This window comes from Cydia splendana, chromosome 17 (assembly GCF_910591565.1).
Source record: "Cydia splendana chromosome 17, ilCydSple1.2, whole genome shotgun sequence".
NCBI lineage: Eukaryota > Metazoa > Arthropoda > Insecta > Lepidoptera > Tortricidae > Cydia > Cydia splendana.
The window spans coordinates 1,117,138-1,139,134 of record NC_085976.1 but is presented as its reverse complement, the minus strand read 5'-3'; the positions used below and the strand labels follow the sequence as shown (position 1 = coordinate 1,139,134).

Below are 21,997 nucleotides of genomic sequence, written 5' to 3'. Positions count from 1 at the left end.
TGAAAAAGCTTATTCAGTTGTTACTTTTACGTGAAGGAAAACGTCCTCTATAAGGAAGTTTGCATTGCATACAAACAAGTACCTATTCTAAAATTCAATTTGTATGAAGTCCTCACACATTTTATGCTTGTGGCCAGCTGCAGCAGTGGGACGTTAATCAGATAATGTTGTTTAATTCGTCTGGAAAAACTACCCTAATTTGACCTTAATAACCAATTAATACTAATTCCACTAAACTAACTTTGCCAGTTCAAAGGGATGGCTAGCAGACAGGCATGCGAGCCTAATTGCCTGTTCGCTCAGGTAAAGCTAATGTGGCACATGCCGGATTCGCTGAGAAAACATAACGGTTCATTAGTCACAAAGCAGAGCAAATACTACTACATTTATTTTATTTCCCGTCGTGCTCCGCGAAAGACGCACATAATGCTGCTCGCACTAATCCTCCTAAATGTTCTCGCGACTCTCGAAGCACACAGACAGAGGAGGTACCTCGTGTACCCCGACGGCGGCCCGACCCGAGCGCAGGTATTTCTTCCCTTATTCGAATTCGCTCATGCAAATTTACATAACGTAGCTGATTTAACTCGGGAAAATGATGTTTTCTTTGCACACCGGATCGGGCTTAACGAAGCAGTGTTTTTTCTTGTTGGTGAATTTAAATGCAATTAAGTTGCTCGCTTTGGCCTGCTTTTTGAAGTGTTGCGAGGAATTTGTTTAGTCGAGGTTTTTTCTCGTTTGCTTCGTTTAATACTTGACGTAGTTCTGGTGAGTGTTGAATTTTTAATTTATTCTGATTGAATGGAAAAGGGTCGGAGTAGGAAGTTAAATAAGACAAATTCCCTACTAAGTACATAAAGTGTCATTCTATGGAACTTGCTAACTATGTAAACAAAAGTCACTAGTAAATTCATCATTCACAGACAATTTCAATATGGCGGTTTGTTTACATAGTTAGCAAGTTCCATAGAATGACACTTTAGGTAGCGATCCCGTAAATTGATTAATAGTGTCAGTAATAAGATATTGACAGCCATCTGTTTGGTAGAGAATCACTGTTTTTCAAGCCGCAGCAAGCAAAAGTTTCCCTTGGTGGGAAATAAATAAATATTATAAGACATTACACAAATCGATGATTATATTTCTATAGCAATCAGTAATGTACTAATGTTTTAAGAACAAATCAAATTACTTGCTATGAAAATATTTTCATTTGTGTTATTTAAAGTAGACACACTATTATTTAAACTATAAACCGAAATAAATGGCATCTGTCGCGTAAAAGGACGCTGGTTCGATTCCAGCTCTGGACACTGGAGCCCTTGGTAAGTTTTTCCTTCGTATATATGACATTTATTTCAGTTTATCAGTAATGTTGAGCAACTGTACGGTATCTACTCTCATGAAAATTACTTGTTTCCCCTAAAAAAAATTATGCTTGTGTTTATTTTAAGTTTGATAAACATTAATAATATAATTCTTTTTGAAAAGAATATCTATCTATATCTACATCACCTCCACTCTAAGCTATCAGAATATCTATGAATAAAAAAACATGTCGATACATTTAATCATAATTAATTAGCTCCATTAACCTAATCACGTCAGTTTCAATACGCGGCGACACCCGAGTCCCCACGGGCTGTCATCCATCGACAAATGACTGGATATCATTAGGCCGTGATCGAGTATATCTAATTTCATAAGTGCCCTCCCCTCAAGGGCCTCCGAAACAATAGCGTTGCCGAAAAGTGCCCCAGAAAAAGGGCCGATATTAGCCCGTTCCTGTTTTAAGATTATTTCGCTTTTGTATTTTTTAACATAATATCCTCTTTTTTGTGTAAATATCTTTTTAGACTAAACGTGCTCGACTGTTTACCTGGCAAAGTAGGGCAAGTTTGTGTAATATGGAAAGCTAGAAATGATACCGTGTTTTCGTCTAGGCAACTATTAATTGGGTCTTTGTGTTTGTTTTATATTTAGGTCTGCTATAAAGAAAGTTGAATATATTTTTATAGTTAATGCTCTTAATTTTCATTTACCTATTCGAAAAAATTAAGCATGTGGCATTTTGTTTCATTTCTTCGTGTTTGGTTTTGCCAAATGCATAAAGGAGGCAGTTATCATTCGACATTGTGAACAAGACATTATACTGCTTAGAATGGGTCACTCACGTTTTAAGCCCAAAATTTTATGTAATATAGGTATATGCCCAAGTCTCATGGAAGTTTTATAAACAACACCATTTAAAATATCATATACCTTTTGTTATATTTTACTTGAAAAATTAAAACTCATGACCTTTTTATTTCAGTTTATCATCGGTTTAGGTATTCCAGTGGATCTTAAGGAGCAGGCGGTGACAGTCGGAACTGTCATTAAATTCCAATATTACCTTCCTTCGAACAGTACCGAGTACACTAGCAGAATTTACGGATTCGCTGAAACTGTGTCCAGAGACATGGATGGAAATAGTAATACTGAAGACAAAGAAGATTCAGAATCTAGGAAAATAGCTGTTAATGATGACGATGATAAAGAAGGATCCCAAGAAGATGATGTTAACGATAGCGAAGAAAGTAAAGATTCTCAAGAAGATTCTTTAGTTGATATCACTTTTAATGACAGAAGAAGAAGATCGCTTATATACTCTGAAGGTGGCGCAATACAAGATAAAAATGAGTTGACTTTAGATGAAGCTATAAGTCGACAGGAACTCATAGACCAGAAAGCGAAAGAAGAAGAGGCAGGACCGCAGAGAATGAATAGATGGGACTTCTACAAAATTATTGAACATATGTCAGAAAGGTAAGCTTTTCCATGCATCTCTCAGGTTTAGGCTGGCTGTCCACTGAGGCGGAGATGAGCGGAGATAAAAAGAGACGGAGCGAAGAGAGAGTGTGAATCAACAGCATTTTGTAATCAATTGAAGAAGAGAAGATAACCAATGCTATTGGTTGAATCAGGCATGTCTTTCTCATCTCCGCTCACTTCTGCCTCAGTGAAAAGGCAGCTTTAGTAACGGTTGCTTTTAAAAGTCGTGTGTCTACTGTAAATTGACACCTATAAAGTGCTAATTTTGCATTTTCATTTCTAGAGCGAACAGTTACTATTTTTTTTTACATGCGTAGCACTTAACAGTCAATTTCATTGCCAAGGAGAGCGGTGCGAAATTATTTTAGGTATGGACTTTATAATAACTTTATAATAACTATCTGGGAGACAACATATAAAAACTCAAAAATGCGCGTTTTTCCAGAGATAAGACCTAGTTAGATCGATTTGTCGCCCCTAAAAACCCCTATGTAGCAAATTTCATCGAAATCGTTAGATAGATATATAGAGGTATTATTATGTTACTAAAGGTACCTATTTTTTAATATTATAATAATTAATAAACATGAGACATGACATTGCTTATTTAAATAACCCGAATATGTATAAATACAATCAGTTTGAATTTCTCATAATAATCCTGTACAATTCACTTAAAATGAGACGTTATATTTTTTTATTCTTGAACATAATCACTCTCAGAAACCACTTTCCCCCCACCCATCGGAATTCAAGAAAATAAGACTGCAACAGCAATCAAGTATAATAAAACATTCATTTGAAATAAATTCCATGTATTACAGATACGGGTACTCGGGTCGTCCGTGCTTGCTACGCACAATCTGCGAGGCTGCTGAGATCCCGTTTACGTACGAACATGGCCTGTTGGGTGAAATAGCACACATTCTGTTCACGTGAGTAAAATCTTGCCTATTGGCAATAATAGTGTTAATAGATGTGGAGTCAATGTGTGTACGTGTGTGCATTTAGGTGACGCAGCTGCACGACTACCGCAGTATTGCAGCGCGACGTTACTGCCGACTGCATTACCTACTGCTGTCGAAAATACAGTAGGCATTATCGCAACGCGACAATACTACCGCACTGCGATAATGCCGCAGTCGACTGAATTACTGCCAGGAAATATCAAAATGTCAATTTAGCGAGAAGACATTAGATGATTCCTCGCTCCTCGTCGTTTTTCTAAACCAATATTGCTGCCCGAATTTTTGACATTTTTGGCAGTAATGTCGCGCTGCAATACTGCGGCAGTAAGTAGTGCAGCTGCGTTCAGAATCCGAACGTCACGTTAACAGCCACAACTTGGTATGGATAATCTTCGCTAAATTTTTTTAATTATTAAGTAAAAGATTCAGAAATTTTGAAATATTTTTAAGGATTTTGTTTTTTGCTCCTATCGTCGTAAATATTCGTGCTAATAAAATAAATAAAAAAAGATTCCAAAATATTTCAAATTGCATCTAGCATCCAATTACTTTGTAACTCATGTGGATAAAATTCAACTTTCTAATCAGGGTTTGAAAAATAAAAAGAGCCGAGAAGGTTTTCAAGAATACAGATACAGGTGTGGTGAATAAATAAGTATTGTTTGTTTTCAGGCCTTCGACAACGTCAGACGAGCTGTCCCACCACGCGGACAACGAATACCACGCAGCAGAGCGTCTGGGCCGTAGCGCGGACGGCAACTGCGAGTCCCTGTTCCCGGAATGCGAGTCCTCGGTGTTGGAGACTTTTACAGAAATTGGCGTTGATACACTGCATAAATTCGGACTGTATTGATTAAATTGTTAAAATACTCCATATAAGTTTATTCGACTATTCGTATTGTTATAAATCTTCCCTGCTCCCTAAATGGCTGACGTAAGCTTATCATCAGCACATCACCTCCCTCCCTAGAAGTGCGAACGGCAACAGCGAGTTGCTGTTCCCGGAATGCGAGTCCTCGGTGTTGGAAACTTTTACAGAAATTGGCGTTGATACACTGCATAAATTCGGACTGTATTAATTAAATTGTTAAAATACTCGATATAAGTTTATTCGTATTGTTATAAATCCTCTCTGCTCCCTAAATGGCTGACGTAGCGCGGACGGCAACTGCGAGTCCCTGTTCCCGGAATGCGAGTCCTCAGTGTTGGAGACTTTTACAGAAATTGGCGTTGATACACTGCATAAATTCGGACTGTATTGATTAAATTGTTAAAATACTCCATATAAGTTTATTCGACTATTCGTATTGTTATAAATCTTCCCTGCTCCCTAAATGGCTGACGTAAGCTTATCATCAGCACATTACCTCCCTCCGTAGAATTGCGAACGGCAACAGCGAGTTGCTGTTCCCGGAATGCGAGTCCTTGGTGTTGGAGACTTACATAAATTGGCGTTGATATGGTACTTCATAAATTCGGACTGTATTAATTAAATTGCTAAAATACTCCATATTATGTTTATTAAATGCCGTATAAAGCTTATTATGGGACTCCCTCTGGTCGCATAACAACTTTTGTCATGTTTTAAATTGTCATAACACTTTATGCATAAAATTGTAAGTCATAAAAATCTTCAGTCAGAATTATCCTGAGCATAACTGGGTTTTTGTCATAAATGAGTTGTCATAATTTTTATAGTCATTAATTTAATTCGCATAAAATTTTAAGTCATATGCTTGATATCCATAATTGTTTTTCGTTCGAAGTATTGCAGTGCATAGTATTAGTATAGACATAAAAAGTTTAGTCATATATTTAGTGGTTATAATATCTTTTTTTCATAAGGTTTCAAAAGTTTCAAAATTTTTGTAACCAAAGCATGAATAATAAATATGTATGGTTGTGAACAACCTATGAAGCAAATATTACTTTAGTCATAAATGTCATAATTGTAACCACACAAAGACCGTATAAAAGAGGAGATCGAAGGAGAGGAGCCCCCTCCAGTAGGAGAAACGGTTTTATAAAAGAAACTAATCATAATAGGTAGGTTAGGTTCGTTAGGTTTCTTTAGATGCCCGAAGGGCAAACTACGCAGATATAGGAGCCCCGCGTGAGCGGGGCTCCGTCGAATTAAGTGTTTGGACGGATATTAGGGAAAAGGTTTTTTTCGAGGAGTTCTTGAGAGGCTAAAATTATGTAAACCATTATGGTTGAAAATTATTATGCTACAAAACGTTATACGTAGAAACATTATAAGTATCGATAACTATGCATTTAGCTGGTATGACATTTGATTCATATTAATCAAAACCTATATGCACAAAAAATATATGACAACTGCTGAGTATGTCATCAAATATTATGGCTAAAAATGTATGACACATAATAATATGATTTTTAATTTGTATGCGCAATGATGATTATGACACAAGTTGTTATGCGCATCAAAGATATGACCTAAACTTGTATGCAACCCAATATGGACCCGCTTATTATCAGCACATTCACATCCTTCCCTAGCATCATAACGGCCTCCTAGCCTAGTGGGTAGTGGGTAGTGACTGCTTACGTAGCAGAATATCCCGGGTTCGAATACTGGTAAGGGCATTTATTTTTGTTTATGACGAATATTTATTCCTGAGTATGTATATAGTCGCCAAGTACCCATTATACACGCTTTGCCTAGTTTAGGGCTAAGTAGGTTGATCTGTGTAAGATTATCCTCAAATATTAGTTTTTTTATTTATTTATACTATAAAATTCTAGCTGGCTAAAGTTGGACTGGGCAGGCCATGTACGACGTATGCACATGCACCCACACAGGTAGGTTAAACTAGACACGGAGTGGGTGCCACAATGTAAACGCCGGCAGGGTCGGCCTAAGAGGAGATGGCGGGACGACCTGGACGCATTTCTCAGCAACTGGACGGATGCTGCAATTAATTAGGGAGGATTGGAAGTCTAAGGGGGAGGCCTTTGCCCAGCAGTGGGACACCTTATAGGCTCGTTAAAAAACTGGCCTTTCAGGCCCTTCAAGGCCAATAATTATGTTAATTTGGTTTTTTTTTTCAGAATTAGAAAAAGGGTAAACAATCTTGACATTTCTTTTTATTAAAAACACTATAAAAAATAGTAAGGGAGGACTATTTACGTTTGTATGAAAAGGTTAGTCTTGTCTTTGGTCTTAGTCCACTTTTTCGTCTTAATTCTGTATAAACTGGATATGGCTCCAGTATGACTAGTTCAGTTCAGAAGGTAAATTGGATTCCCTTAGTAGACACAATCAAATGCTTTAGGCACTTCAGTAGGACAACGGTCGTTGTTAAGGAGAATCAAACACTTTAGTAAACATGTCGAGGAGTGAAATAGAAGTACACTGGAACATCCTGGAACAGTCTCGCAGGTTCTGCCCGAGTTCGAACGCCTGCGCGTATGGGGATGCCTCGTCGCATGGGTGCTCTGCTATATCATTTGAAGGGCTGAAAAGAGAAAATGCGTGTTGTGGAAATAGTTGAAATATTAGACAAATCCAGTCGCTGCGGCGTCGGTGAGTGATAAGTTACTTCAAAGAAGTGAACACATTCTTCTTCATTTTCGTCGTAAGGAAGCGAGAATGAAATTTTGGTGCGACAATGTAAAGATGTTTGTGAACTTGACTGTTCAATATTTGCTAACAGATTTACGTCTCTTGGAATTAATTTACTGACACAAAGACACTTAGATTATGTTATATAGATTGCTGCACTCGACATCTTGAGTTGTGTCTATTTTGCGATCTACATACGATTGGAGTCAGTAAGTAGAAGGGGAAAGCATAAAAGACAGGATACCAAAGATTGTGCAAAATGAAGAAGCAACAGTTGCAAGGCGTTCTAAGTTCTAAATGGCTTACGGTGGCTAAAGGTCACCGAAGCCTATGGACATGAACACCTGCAAGTCCAGAGGTGTTACTTGCGCGCTGGCGACCCTACCACCCCACACCCTTGTTGAGCCATACTCACCGGCAGGAACACAACACTATGAGTAGGGTCTAGTGTTATTAGGGTGCGGTTTTTTGTAAGGTACTTCCCCTTACAAGACGAATAATATTTACTAGTAAAGATAGGGACTTACTTGAGAACGTAGCTGGTTATCTCATGCAGCAAGTCGTCCTCGTGATCGGTATGAAGCGGCTCGGCTCCCAGCTGGCACAGGGTTTTCAGCACGCAGGCGGTTCCGTTGTGACCGAAACTGGAAAACCATTATATTTTCAACCTGTGTTCACTTACAGCAAAACATATTTTTATTACTGTTCATCCTCTGGTTAAGTGTAATTTATGTCCGATACTAGACAGAAAAATAAAGTCTGTAGAATTACCTACCTATTGACCACCAATTGACGACCATTTGTAAGCTCTTTCATTCAAGTTAATACTAGTAACTCTGTGAGCTGTAGAACCCACAAGGCTCCGTCATTATGAAAAATGTCTATAAACTGGATCAACTAAAATATATAATTATCGAACTAGCTTACACAATATCTCGAGAATCAGTTGAAAAATTAAATGACGAAAGTATTTTAGCTAAAGCAGAAGCATACGCAATACGCATTCCTCGCACATATTTGGTGGAAACGCAGCCGAAACGAAGACGCTTCGCACTCGCTCGGTCAAAAATAACATCGGTTGTCACAAAACAACTCTTTTTATAAAGTTTTTGTTTTTTTTTTGGAAAAAGATTAACATTTGACCACAATCTCACCTGATGTGTGCCGATGCAGTCTAGGATGGAACATGCTCACCTAAGAGATGTCTATTCACTCGATTTAAAGAGATCCAAGTTATAGTGGACTGAGAATAGATGAAACAGGCTAGGCAGGCGTTTAGTATGAAACAGGCTTTGTTCAGGTAAACAGTAATAAATTATAACGCGACATTCGGAAAACAGGAATGACGAGGGCAATTTATGCTCAAATTGCTTTTCAAGCAAACAATTGTCAGAATTCGATAATTCACGCGAGCAAATGGACGGTTTTGGCTTTATAATACGAATGTCTGGCCAAAAGTTTCGAATTTTGCAATTCATGATGAAATAAATAAGTACTTATAATTAATTTCAAAATGTTAACATTTAATTATGATTTTAAATACAACTGCAGCAACTTTGTGACGCAGTCTTCTTCATAATTGCACTGCTGTCATGCTGTCATTGACAGTGATATTGCCAGTTTTGTTATGCTGCGACGCTGCAACAGTAACGCTGATTGTCATAACCCGAATATAACCTTACGGGTGACATTCGAATAACGACTGCAGCAGCATCACTGTTGCAACATTCCTGCTGCAATGGCAGTCGCTATCTGAATGTCACCTTAATGTGTCCCATACGCTGTCAGGTGGGTGCTACTATAGAATACACTATGAATACAATACTTACTTATTCAACGCATCTTCAACATATTTATAAAAGTGGTACAACTTCGCGTCATTCTCGTACCCCTCCACCTCCCTCTTCCTCCTGGATTCCCCGTCATATCCAGAGTTGGCCCACAGGATGTCCACAGGAATCTGGGAACGGTTCCAGGGCAGCTGGAAGTTGGCCTGGAATGCCCAGTTCACGTTGATGGTCTTTATTGGTGTTGGGGTGCCCACGCCTATGTTCACCTGAAAAAAAAACAAAATCGTATTAGTTTTAATTATAAAACTTCCGTGAGACAGACATTAAATACATAGTTATATTTAAAAAAAAAATTGTAGGATTTTCGGAGTTTTTGCGGATTCTCCAACTGCCATCGGGTCTCTGCGTTGGGCCGAGGATTTTGCGGAGAATCTTAGGTTGTAGGTAGAGATCACTCTTTACCGATAAGGCCGCCTGTTGTTTAGCTCTGTCTTCATGTACATAATATATTATTAGTGTTTCTATGTAGGTACATTAATTCTGAGGTTGTGCAATAAAGAGGAATTTATTTTAAGTCGAAGATTGCTCGAAATGTTTCACTCCATCGGTTGCGGAGAGCTGCAGCCGGCAGTCTGCGTCGGTCCGCCAACGCGTGCTCCCGTTGAAGTTGCTCGTTATCGAAGCTGATCAAAACATGTCCAGCAACATTCGAGTTAAAATACATGTATTGACCCGTTTTAATACCTATATCGTATTTGTAGCCGCCGTGCAGGTCAGGATCTCGACGACTCAAATAAAAAGCTTCGATTTGAAGTAAACTATTATAATTTTCAATAGGTACTGGTTAGACGGGCTTTCTTGAATAAACGGTTAGATGTAGAAGTGGTGTGGTAATTGTATGGAGGCTGATGATAGAGTGATTTGCATAATTTGAAAGTACAAAAATGGTGGTTTAGATTTAGGTGCCTCTAATTGGCCGCGATACAGGGTATGTGGAGCGCTCCTATTGGTGCTTTAGAAAAAGCTTCCAAATACTAGCCGACCCGACGGCTGCGTTTAGCTACTCAGCAGCTATTCTCAAAGTGTGTTCCGCGGAACCCTAGGGTTCCGCAAAGCCTCTGTTGGGGTTCCGCGAAAATACTTGTAATAATAAGAAAAAAACAATAGGTATATCTGGTCGACAGTGACGAACGAAAATATTTAGTTTGGGGTTCCGTCAAATATTTCGTTTTCCAAAAGGGTTCCGTCACCAAAAAAGTTTGAGAACCGCTGAGCTACTGCATTAGGATTTTATACAAATAAAAGGTTGCGTTCGCAACAGTATTAATTAGAATACACTGTATACACCATAGTCTAATAAAACATGGTCTTCCATTCCCAGAGTGACACGGGGCTACGTCACAACAACATGGCCGCTATATATAGCGCTATCGCATATTATCATATAGCGCTGTCGCATGATGACGTAAGCCCGTGTCAGTTAGGTGACCTAGAAAAGACGGGAATGGAGTACCAGGCGGAGTATATTATTATACCATGGTATACACCTTTGAATTTTTTCGCAGATGTATGCAGGCTTCCTCACGATGTTTTCCTTACCCAACAGCTAGTGATCAAATGGTATTCCGTACTTAAGTTTAAAAATACTAATTGGTACGGTACGAGCCAGGATTTGAACCCGCGACCTCCAGATTGAATGTCGTACGTCAGATCCAGCTACCGTTTCAAACAGAACTTTAAAAAAATAACGCTATTGTTTAGTCTCACAATCATGCACAAAAGTGCAACCAATACTAGCTGATGTGATTGTTATTTGTGTACAGTAGAGTCCGGTTAGTACGACTTCGCATATAACAACCAACCGCTTATAGCGACGTAAGTATAGGCACTTGTTTGGTTTTAGTATAAGCTACTATGAAAGCACAACCGTTTATTACGACTCCGCTTATAACGACCGATCGCTTTTAACGACGGAAATTGACTCAAAATCCGTCCGTCAAGTCCGGTTACAACGACGAGCGACGTAGTTTTTACAAATAATTTGTTGGTAAGAAGCTTACTCCGTCCCGCGCACCCAACTACCCTCCCCCTTTTGCCTAAAACGGAGCAAGATGAAATAGTCATGTGACTTTTCGTAATCTTGCAAACTAAATAAAACCCAATTCCCATTATTCAATTGATCTTAAATTTTCACATACATAATTATGTAAGTTGGGTGACAATGCAATTTTTTGGTAGGTACCTTCGAGATGATCTGATGATGGACACAGGAGGTGGCCATAGGAACTGTGTGATAAAACAACGTCATCTTGATTAGATCCCCAAGAATTACGACTTTTTATTTTACGGGATTCGGGTAATTTGCGGATGACGAGTTAGTAGTACGCGTACCTTGAAAAGTAGCTTCTGCTAAACACAAGTCTTTCCATTTAAGACCACGTGTCGTAATACTAACGTAAATAAATATTTTAAAAGAAATGTTATTTTTTTCTTTGATTGTCGCATAAGTATTAATAAATACAAAATGATGTAGTTATTTTAATTAAAAAAATATATTAAAATTGGCAGTTCGTTTTGTACGACGTCCTGTTAGTACGACGTAATATCAGCGGTCCCTTGGGGGTCGTTATAACCGGACTCTACTGTAATTCCAAATCAGACCAAAGTGCTCCAATCGTCATTTATTTAATTCTGAAATAGAAGCGAAGAGGGAGCGCTGGTCGGAAAAGTGGCGGGCTGGGAATCAAATGGCTGGTCACAGACATATATTCACTCATGTGCCATCGGAATGCTTCTAAAATTGCTAAAAAAAAACTTATATTTTTGTTAAGGGATCGTAAAATTTCTATTTCCAAGCTTTTTGGTAACTTGCACACGCATTACGTATATATTACACTTGCACTGTGTTTGTATGTATACACCTGTATGTATGTCCGTCAAAACTTGCAAGCTAAATTACACACATTTCCCATTATGCGATAGAGCTTAGAGCTAAGACTTCACACACATATTATGTAAGTTGGGTGACAATGTAATATTATGATACCATCGAGCTGATCTGATGATAGACACGCAATATCATTTTTGCCTAAAAATCAGTAAAAAGCGAATACAAAGAAAATTTATACATGTTAAGCTAATAAATCTACAAACGCGAGTGATAATACATGTCTTAATTCTCTAGGAACAAATACCTAGTCATGAGTAGTACTAACATATCCGTCAAACTAAAACATCAGCTATTACAAATTATTTCCAATTCGCCATGCTTCCGGCCTGTAAAATGACTGGAGCATTATAGAACATTAAAATACGTTTGCGAGGTCTAACTGAATATGTGGCTGTGGCCGTCAGTGCCAGACCGTGAAACGGTGCACTTTGAGACCAGTAATAGTGCAAGAAATTACAAGTATTTCGAAGTGTAGACGACTGGCTATTTCAAGAAAAAAACAATTTTCAGTAACAGACTTAGGCGTCCTAATTGTATCTCATTTATTTCAATTGGCGGGCAAGCAAGTAATTTCACTCATTTCGATGGCATTTACTTCTGCTGCAAATGCAGAGGACGCTGGTTCAATCCCAGCCCTGGGAACTGGAGGCCTCGGTCACTTTTTCTTTTGGTACGTTGGGGTTTTTCATGAGGGGTAAGACAAAAAATCGTCCGTCAACCGAAACAATAGGTACGGGCTACTTTTCATCTTACCCCTCATGAAAAACCCTTTAAATCTTACCCCAACCCACTTATGACATCTATTTCAGATTACAGTTACTGGTATAATATCTATTGTAATACCTATACGATAAACGCAACGATTAAAACTATAACTTACTTGAAACAAAGTGCTATTAGGATACAAAAGCTGCCGCCGATATCGGTGCACCGTTTCCTCCCCTATCGTTGTCTCGCTCCCACGTATAAGGGCTGCCACGCATAATACACTGATTATCGCCGCATTGCTCGTCATCATGAATGGTTCTGATGGACTAAATGTGTGGCAAGTGCCGTACATTGTTCGAGATGCACTTATTACGTGTCAAAGCGATTGCGATGACGATTAGGGTAATTGTTGTAGACAATAGTTACTCAGAAGCACATTTGTGACATGGCAGAGCGTCTCTGACAACCTTGGCGATCACGTGAGTATTTTATTTATAAAAAAAAACCCTACTTAATACTTTTGTCACAGTTTGTCATGGTCTCAATTAAACTTATTCTTTGTGAGAAATAAAAAAAAACAAATGTTAACTCACATTTATAGACGGGTCTAACGCGATATGTGTTCAAAACGCGAAAGTTTAAAATATTATAAAAACAAATGTACCTAACACTGAAAGGCCTTTTAAATAAAGCACGCCTTAAAGATAGCGAAATAGACGTAGAAATGTAATAAATGGAGAAGTCTCTTTATCATCATCAATCACCATTCTTTACACACTCTTTTGAAAGACAAATATATTGCATGCAGGACCGATATTTTCCTTCTCTGGTAAGCAACTACCGAGTAAAATATTACTGAGACACTTCTAAACAAGCACTTCCCTATATATAGTTCATATTTCAAAGGTTCACCTTGTCACCACCACATAATTTTATTGCTTACTGGTTATTAAATCCGATAGCAACTACGACACGTAATAAGGCAGTGTACTTTGTGTCTCGTGACATGCCCCTTGTTGGATAAACAAATTAGTGTCCGCTTGAGCATGTGACTGGATGTTTGGATGGTGCTGGGAAGGGCGAGGGCACAGTAGGCTGCGCTTTATGCCACAAGTTTTCCAGTAAAAATACTTATTTATTATAAACAAACGTAGTTCCTCAACGCACTTCGATTGTGAGCAGTTTTACTAAAAGGAGTCTTTATCTTACCATCTCTGAAGAGTTCTACCTGGCCCCAATTTCACCACGGTGACAGGTGCGACAATTGTAAAATCACTGTTGCTGACGTCACAGGCATCTATGGGCTACGGTTACCACTTACCATCGGGCGGGCCGTATTCCTGTTTGCCACCATCATTGTATTATTTAAAAAATCTTTATTATATCGGAAAAAAACAGATATTTCTTTTGCGAGGTTTCTGACAATTGTCAAGATTTAGAAGAATTGTAGGTAATTCTTGACAGGTAATGAGTTATATGTCGGAATTTCGTGACAATTGTAGTGTTTCTTGTGACAATTGTCATAAACTTAGCAAGAGAAATATCTGTTTTTTTTCCGATATAGTAAAGTTTTTTTAATAAAACAATGATGGTGGCAAACAGGAATACGGCCCGCCCGGTGGTAAGCGGTAACCGTAGCCCATGGATGCCTGTGACGTCAGCAACAGTGATGTTTTACAATTGTCGCACCTGTCACCGTGGTGAAATTGGAGCCTGGATACCTGATTTTGCGGGATCAAATTTGCAGTTTAGTGGCTATCTTAGCCAACAGGTATATGACAGACGCAGTTAAGTTTTGCGGTGGTTTTAGCTACCTGTGCAAATAGTTGCTACAAAATCTTTATTATCACAATCGCTATCTCATGCGGAGTTCTGAATTCAGAGCTTAAAATTTCACGATAATTATAGCGAAGGGGATAAGATCTGGTAAAAGCGCTGTATACAGAGGCAAATCAGGACTAAATTTGTGCGTGCCCTCTCAGCATATCTACGTATCAACGCACCTGATTATACAAATACCTTCGACAGGAATGTGCACCAATCAGTCCATACAAGAGGAGCTTGTAACATGGCAAACCTGCATGTACAGCCACCGCGCGCACTGGCCGGTTGGAAATAAAAAACTAAGGGTTTCGCCGTCTTTTGTTTTTTCTTCGTAAATTTTTCCTTTGGAAATGCTGTCGGATATAGCACAATTCTGTAATTATTATTTTAATGCGACTGTATGGTTATAATTAGTGATAAAGTTTAATACTAGGGCTGCCACTAATGCAGGTAAAGTTTGTATAATTGTATATATAGCATTAAGTTTAGGTTTATGTTGAAATTAAACCTAATCCAAGTCTTATTTGTACGAAATGTACGTCACTGGTTAGGTTTCGACTACAAGTCTAAGAACGTACGATTGTTTCAGCCCTTCCTTCTACCTTTAAATTGAAGAGTTACTTATTACTGTTGCTGCTTATTATTTGGACGTTTGCTGCTGAAGCTTTTCTTTACCCACGGACCTCGCTGAGCCTGCGTTGCCAAAGCTGATTCCCGCACCCGCGGCCTAAGTTGGTCGTACGGTTCGACAAAGAAAAGAACGTTAAGGCCAGTGACGATATTTTATTGGTTTAGATTCAAGTACTGACAGAAATTAGTTTATACAAGCTACCTACTGATACTACGCCGGTTGTCATTACATACATGAATCACATGCTCGGATGCTTCGTAGTTTTCTCACAATCCTCAAGCCATTAAAGTTACCCAGTGTGAACACGTCTTAATAATTGCATTACGTATTAGCCGGCAAATAGTCCGTTGACGCTGCCGAAGCATCAAGCTGTCAGTGAACAGGCTTTAGAGGAAAAATGTGACGCGCTTCAATCGGCCGTGAATGGGTGCTTTAATCCGAACCATGAGGTCAGTCAATTTCTCGTATTTTTTGATGTGTGCTTTTGGATTATTTTAAATATCTGGGAGACCGAGCTTTGCTCGGAAAACATTTAAAAACTCAAAAATGCGCGTTTTCACAGAGATAAGACCTAGCTGGATCAATTTTTCGGCCCTGAAAACCCCTATATACCAAATTTCATCGAAATCGTTAGAGCCGTTTCCGAGATCCCCGAAAGATATATATGGATAAATAAATAAATATACAAGAATTACTCGTTTAAAGGTTAGATGAATCATCGGTATTAATTTGAAAACAATATCACTGTTTCCCGACTCACCCCATAAAAATTCCCCACTTCATAAAAATTACTAAGCAAAACTTTGTTAAATATTGTCCCTTTCTATCAAACACAAAGTCAAAATGACAGAAGAACAAACGGTTATCAAGGGCTTATTACGAACGTATTGTATATTCTTTTTCAGTTTATCAAATTTAATAGAAATCTTTTCAGCAGTTTTTGCGTGAAGGACAAACATTTTATGCTACTCATAGCTCCAATACTTTCAATTATTTGTTTGACGCGTCTTTTTACCGCCTTCACGTCATTTTAAACCTCTTGTACAGTCACCTACAATAGTATGTTACACAACCAAGGCCGCAAAAATATCTGACACGATCTTATTTGTAGAGACACAAGAGCATGTCACATATTTTTGCGGCCTTCGAAGAGTAACATATTATTGCAGGCGACTGTACCTACATTATGTTCCTAGAAATCTATTCCAAAACCTTTGTATTCATTTCAGGGTGTGTATGTGGTTGCTTTGTCTACATTGGACTCTTGCAAACTCAAGTTCAGAAGAAAACCTAAAGGAATTAGACTTTAGAGCAAAACGGCAAATCAACGCATTACCTTTGGTCTACCCATATGGAGCAACTTATAAGGTAAGCCAATTTTTCTTGTATTGTAAGTATCAATATGGTGAAAAAAATATATAGCCCGGGGCTCATATATTTCGCCAGGCCCTTAAAGATTCAGTCCATTAGATTTTATTTCGCGGTTTTGGGGAAAATCCCATACATAAATTGTTTAATATCATAGGACCATCTTAACACTTTTTTGACATTCAGGATCACGGCCCCAAAATCGTCCAGTATGATCTCAGAAATCATGATATGGTGGTATATATGTCGTAGGCCGATCGTACTATCAGGCAGACCGTAATGTTCCTGTGTAATGTTTTGACGATAGTCAGATCAAACCAATATATAGGTAGGATAGGTTCGTTACGTTGCTTCAGATGCCCGAAGGGTAAACTGCCCAGAAATAGGAGCCCCGCGTAGCGGGGCTCCGTCGACTCAGGAAACGAGTCAAAGATTTTCACGTTTCACGATATGCCTAGGAATTTCACGATGTGCCTGATCTTACGATCGACCGCCGACATATATATGGTATACATTCATTTTCCCCGAAACCGCGAAACAAAATCTAATGGACATCTTGATTTAAGGGCCTGGCCAAATATAGATCGATGGATTTCACGATATGTTCACATTTTGCTTTCCAGCTCATCACCGGCTTCACAGCACCAATAATGAACGACGACAAGGTGCCCCTCATCTTCCTCTTCAACTTCCAGTACCAGTACTTGCAGTTCCAGAACATCACCCAGCTGTCGCAGTACTACGTCATCAACACGGTGTCGAGGGAGCAGCGAGACGCTGATGTGGCGGGGAGGAAGGATGAGAGGATTGTGTTTTATAGATCTGTAGCTGAGATGATGGACTCGTAAGCATTATTCGTTTACGTATTTCTATGACTAGAAAAATAGGTAGGCACAGAGTCAGAAAAATAAAAACACAGCTAGAATATAATACCTAAACGAGCAATTTTTGTTTATACATATATTTCGGGGATCTCGGAAACGGCTCTAACGATTTCGATGAAATTTGCTATAGGGGTATTTGGGGTCGATAAATCGACTTAACTAGGTGTTATTTCTGGGAAAACGCGCATTTTTGAGTTTTTAATGCAAAGCTAGGTCTCCCAAATATTGGTATTCCAACTTATAAAAGTTATAAATCTGATTAAAGTTTCAATGCCACTCTGGACATAAGTGGCAACTTGGAAAAAATCGTCATAAATTGTCCTACTTTGCCATGGAATTAGTTTTAGGTTGCTAGGACATCATAAGAAAAATATGAATAAACTGTTGTCCCGAATAACAACTTTAAGTTTCGTCAAAAGCCAGCTTTTGGATTTTAGGTAATATTATGTTTACAAAAAATAAAGTGTAAAATCAGAACAGAATTCTGTGTTTTTTCTGTAAGACTACTTTAGACTACCTATTCGAATATATACCTTCTCACCCTTTACTTAAGTCAGTTGGTTAATGTTTTATACTTACATCATATTTCCAGGAAGGGTTTAAACGGCCGAGAATGCGTTCTGCGTGCGATTTGCGAAGCGGCGCAATTCCCTGTGGAAGAGGAGGGTTTCGTTGGAGAGCTCTTACACGTGCTATTAACGTAAGTTATATGTACTATTTTAAACGCCAATCACAGGTCTTGAATTTAGAAGATTGTCAAGTACAAAAAATGCAACGTAAATCGGAATGATGTCGGATGATAGGCCAATGAAATTAGATCCGAAACAAGCGTTTTGAGGAATTAATTCCCCGAAAGCAGGAATTCATACCTTCATTTTGGTCCTAAATACGTGCAATCAAAGTTTGCGCTATCCCAGGAGGTATGTACTTGGCATGAAAAGTTAGCTTGTTTCGACTCTAGAGTTTTATCTGACATGGTATGTCAGGGACAGAAAACGAACTTATTTCAAAAACCTCAAACGTTTTTTCCAGGCCGGATTACGGTAAATCTCCTTTTGAAGAACTGGATGAAAACCTGAAGGAGTCCATGGCACCGTACGTGGATGCTGCAGTAGCCGGACGGCAGATGTTCAGCTGTTCCTACATCTATGGAGGCTGTCCTGAGGGTCAGGGGATCTTGGAGTTTATCTCACAGTTGAGGGATGAGTAGAGCCATAGAGTTGAACATGAAAGAAGGTTTTTTCTTGGAGCGGGGAGTAAAAGCACTGCGGCTCATCGGAGAGTAGTTTATAAAATACAGGCCCAAATAATATCACGACCATGTCTGACCATGACTGGGTCAACAGATTTTTAAATATATTATGATTTTGATATTTGATAAGACCGCTTGCACTTTGATGCGCCCGAATGCACAGTGAGTCGTGTCAAGTTTGTATCGTAACAATAATAAATAAAGTTAAGATTTTATACTTAGAATAGGCTTCTAAAACTGACAAAACGGACACTATAACGCAAGATAATAATACTAGGTACCTTATAGTTGAGCCACTAATAGGTGCTTTATTTTGGTCGGTTATATATGTTATAATTTATAATAAAGACTTTTGTTTACTTATTTATATTTTTTGTCGCGTTTTAATCGATAACTTGAAATAATTACAGCCTGTATAATAGGGTGGAGCGTCGTTGTATGGAAAAAAATAAAAAATTGACTATCAATGTGGAACCGGTACCAAAAGTTGCAGTTTGTCATGTAGATTATAGTGATTATATCAAGTTTCAAAATCAACACTACTTTTAGCCCTCTACTCGGCCACTAAAGAAATTAATAAGGGTAAATTTTCATCAATTATTAAAATATACTATTTCACTAATATGTGTACATGTTATTGAAATTATATAATACTTAATAAGCGTATAATAAGTTATTACCAAAATTTTAGTGCATTTTTCAATATTTATGCAATAATATAGTTTCAAAATTTCATATTAAACAGCAATTTCATGCAAAACAAGGAAAATGCTACAGTGTAAAAAAATTATATGAGTTATTTTTTTTAGACATTCTTGTGTCAAAGTAACGATGTTATTGATTACGAAAAGTATCATTTTACTGCAAAAAAAGGGTTACTTATATGTTTAAATAAGCGTCAAATTTCGCCCTTCGGCGTCGCTTACGCCCTTTTTGGGTCATGTTCACACGTATGTTAGGCATATATATACTTATATTAGTTTTGTTTTTATTATCTTATCATGTTCCAAATAGTTTTCACGATTCTGTTATGGGTTGTAAACTCCAATTTGTGCACAATATCCGGGTTAAAGGGCATTTTCCATAAAACCCCTATTTACGTGGTTATACCGTGTCATAAAAATATACGTTTTAAACAAAAATAAGTATAGGAATCGAGTATATCTGTATGAAAATGAAGTTATTTAATGAATAAAACTTGTTTTAAAAAAATAAGCATAAATTAAATTTATTAAAAATATACATATATTGCTATATATAATCGAATAGTAGAGGGCTAAAAGTATATACCAATATTTTGTTAATAGTTTCAAAATTTCATATTAAACAGCAATTTCATGCAAAACAAGGAAAATGCTACAGTGTAAAAAAATTATATGAGTTATTTTTTTTAGACATTCTTGTGTCAAAGTAACGATGTTATTGATTACGAAAAGTATCATTTTACTGCAAAAAAAGGGTTACTTATATGTTTAAATAAGCGTCAAATTTCGCCCTTCGGCGTCGCTTACGCCCTTTTTGGGTCATGTTCACACGTATGTTAGGCATATATATACTTATATTAGTTTTGTTTTTATTATCTTATCATGTTCCAAATAGTTTTCACGATTCTGTTATGGGTTGTAAACTCCAATTTGTGTACAATATCCGGGTTAAAGGGCATTTTCCATAAAACCCCTATTTACGTGGTTTTACCGTGTCATAAAAATATACGTTTTAAACAAAAATAAGTATAGGAATCGAGTATATCTGTATGAAAATGAAGTTATTTAATGAATAAAACTTGTTTTAAAAAAATAAGCATAAATTAAATTTATTAAAAATATACATATATTGCTATATATAATCGAATAGTAGAGGGCTAAAATTATATACCAATATTTTGTTAATTATTTTTCCCTTAAATAATAAAAAATTAGACAACCTTTTAGAGGGGTTCCATTGCTATATTCAAGAATTTTGGATTTCGCTCCACCCTACTGTATAAGTATATAATAATTTTTAAATACCTATGCAAATTATTATGACCAAAAATTTATGAAACAAAAATATTATACCAATCGCAGTACGCAACAGAAATCTATAAATATTACAATCAGTGGCTCGAATTGTAAATTAGTGTGAAATGCAATTACATTGACAATTCAATTTTCTGCTTGGTAATGGAGTAACAGTTGTTGCTGAATAATGAAATTACTGCATTCTGGTATTTTGTTTTGAATCATAAATGTTCGTTGATTCATTTAATTGGCATTTGTTTGGATTGTTCAACTCGAAGTATTCGTTATTTGTTAATTACACAAGTTAGTAAAACTGTGTTAAGGTGACGTCCGGATATCAACTGCAGTTGCATTATTGTTGCGGCGTCGTTGTTGCCGCCGCTGTAACTGACAATAGGGAGTATTACTGCAATGTTCAGCCGCCAGAGTGCAGCACTAATTTGTTTAGTAAACCATAGCGTAACTTACATACTAGGCCTTAAACAGTTTTTGACAAGTTTTCACTATGACATTGATGCACCAAGGCGGTTTGTTTACAGGTGGCCTACAGCGAAACGCGAAAATCGAAATTTCTTATCTGCCTCTCTATCGATCGAATAAGCAAGAGCGATAGAGAGGCAGAAACCAAACTTTCGACTGTCGTGTTTCACGGCAGGCCATGTGATTGACCTAGTGACGCATGATGTGTCATTGATGATGTCAATGAGGTTTGTTTACTGTATGTGCTAGTGGTGACACCTACGCAGAGCTTTGCCTAATATTCCCTATTACTTGATAAAATGAGTGACGTTCGCCGCCGCATTAATGCTGCAGTTGATATCCGAACGTCACCTTTAGAATATTTAGTATTATTCCAGGTCTTCGCTTTACTTCACTCGAGACAGATTTTTTTTAATGTTCTTGTTGAAGAAAAATATATTGGTCGAAAATAAAATGACATTAATGCTACAGATTACACATTTTGAGAAATTTATAGAGAAATAACTACTACATATTTAAGAGCATGTTAAGGTTTTCAAATTCAAGGCTATACCTACATATAAAATAGTAGATACCTACGAGGACCTGGGGCGACTAAGTATTTACGCGCGGTTCGTACCAGCCTGTTGTTTTTATAGATTTGGACTTTATTGCTAAGTAAATAAAGATGTCGACCGATGTATATACTTTAATCTTGCTATTTTTTGCAACCTACACACGACCTTTACGAGCACGAGAT

At 37.6% G+C, this 21,997-nt stretch overlaps 3 protein-coding genes across 3 annotated transcripts; 2 read left to right on the top strand and 1 right to left on the bottom strand.

Annotated features, from left to right (window-relative positions):
- The first annotated feature begins 166 nt into the window (after window positions 1-166).
- Window positions 167-4,638, top strand: LOC134798526 (uncharacterized). Its single transcript, XM_063770912.1, has 4 exons — window positions 167-528; window positions 2,315-2,808; window positions 3,639-3,749; window positions 4,455-4,638. Exons 1-4 carry the CDS (start codon window positions 259-261, stop codon window positions 4,633-4,635), a joined length of 1,056 nt encoding a protein of 351 aa, XP_063626982.1. The 5' UTR covers window positions 167-258; the 3' UTR covers window positions 4,636-4,638.
- Window positions 4,639-7,105: 2,467 nt separating this feature from the next.
- On the bottom strand, window positions 7,106-13,138 carry LOC134798525 (uncharacterized). The gene is made up of 4 exons (XM_063770911.1): window positions 12,992-13,138; window positions 9,201-9,427; window positions 7,899-8,015; window positions 7,106-7,264 (listed from the first exon to the last, which is right to left on the bottom strand). The coding sequence occupies exons 1-4, from the start codon at window positions 13,127-13,129 to the stop codon at window positions 7,108-7,110; spliced, it is 639 nt and encodes a 212-aa protein (XP_063626981.1). The 5' UTR covers window positions 13,130-13,138; the 3' UTR covers window positions 7,106-7,107.
- Window positions 13,139-16,507: 3,369 nt separating this feature from the next.
- Window positions 16,508-18,821, top strand: LOC134798524 (uncharacterized). Its single transcript, XM_063770910.1, has 4 exons — window positions 16,508-16,642; window positions 17,266-17,486; window positions 18,119-18,226; window positions 18,559-18,821. Exons 1-4 carry the CDS (start codon window positions 16,511-16,513, stop codon window positions 18,734-18,736), a joined length of 639 nt encoding a protein of 212 aa, XP_063626980.1. The 5' UTR covers window positions 16,508-16,510; the 3' UTR covers window positions 18,737-18,821.
- Window positions 18,822-21,997: the final 3,176 nt, after the last annotated feature.

Bases quoted from the DNA above. Each gene is read 5' to 3' on its own strand.
- LOC134798526 (XM_063770912.1), top strand. From the start codon at position 259: ATGGCTAGCAGACAGGCATGCGAGCCTAATTGCCTGTTCGCTCAGGTA. The intron at 529-2,314 runs GTATTTCTTCCC...TTTTTATTTCAG, and splicing joins GCGGCCCGACCCGAGCGCAG to TTTATCATCGGTTTAGGTAT. The intron at 3,750-4,454 runs GTGAGTAAAATC...GTTTGTTTTCAG, and splicing joins ATAGCACACATTCTGTTCAC to GCCTTCGACAACGTCAGACG.
- LOC134798524 (XM_063770910.1), top strand. From the start codon at position 16,511: ATGTGGTTGCTTTGTCTACATTGGACTCTTGCAAACTCAAGTTCAGAA. The intron at 16,643-17,265 runs GTAAGCCAATTT...TTTGCTTTCCAG, and splicing joins CATATGGAGCAACTTATAAG to CTCATCACCGGCTTCACAGC. The intron at 18,227-18,558 runs GTAAGTTATATG...CGTTTTTTCCAG, and splicing joins CTCTTACACGTGCTATTAAC to GCCGGATTACGGTAAATCTC.
- LOC134798525 (XM_063770911.1), bottom strand. From the start codon at position 13,129: ATGATGACGAGCAATGCGGCGATAATCAGTGTATTATGCGTGGCAGCC. The intron at 9,428-12,991 runs GTAAGTTATAGT...TTTTTTTTTCAG, and splicing joins CTAATAGCACTTTGTTTCAA to GTGAACATAGGCGTGGGCAC. The intron at 7,265-7,898 runs GTAAGTCCCTAT...TTCTCTTTTCAG, and splicing joins ATAACCAGCTACGTTCTCAA to CCCTTCAAATGATATAGCAG.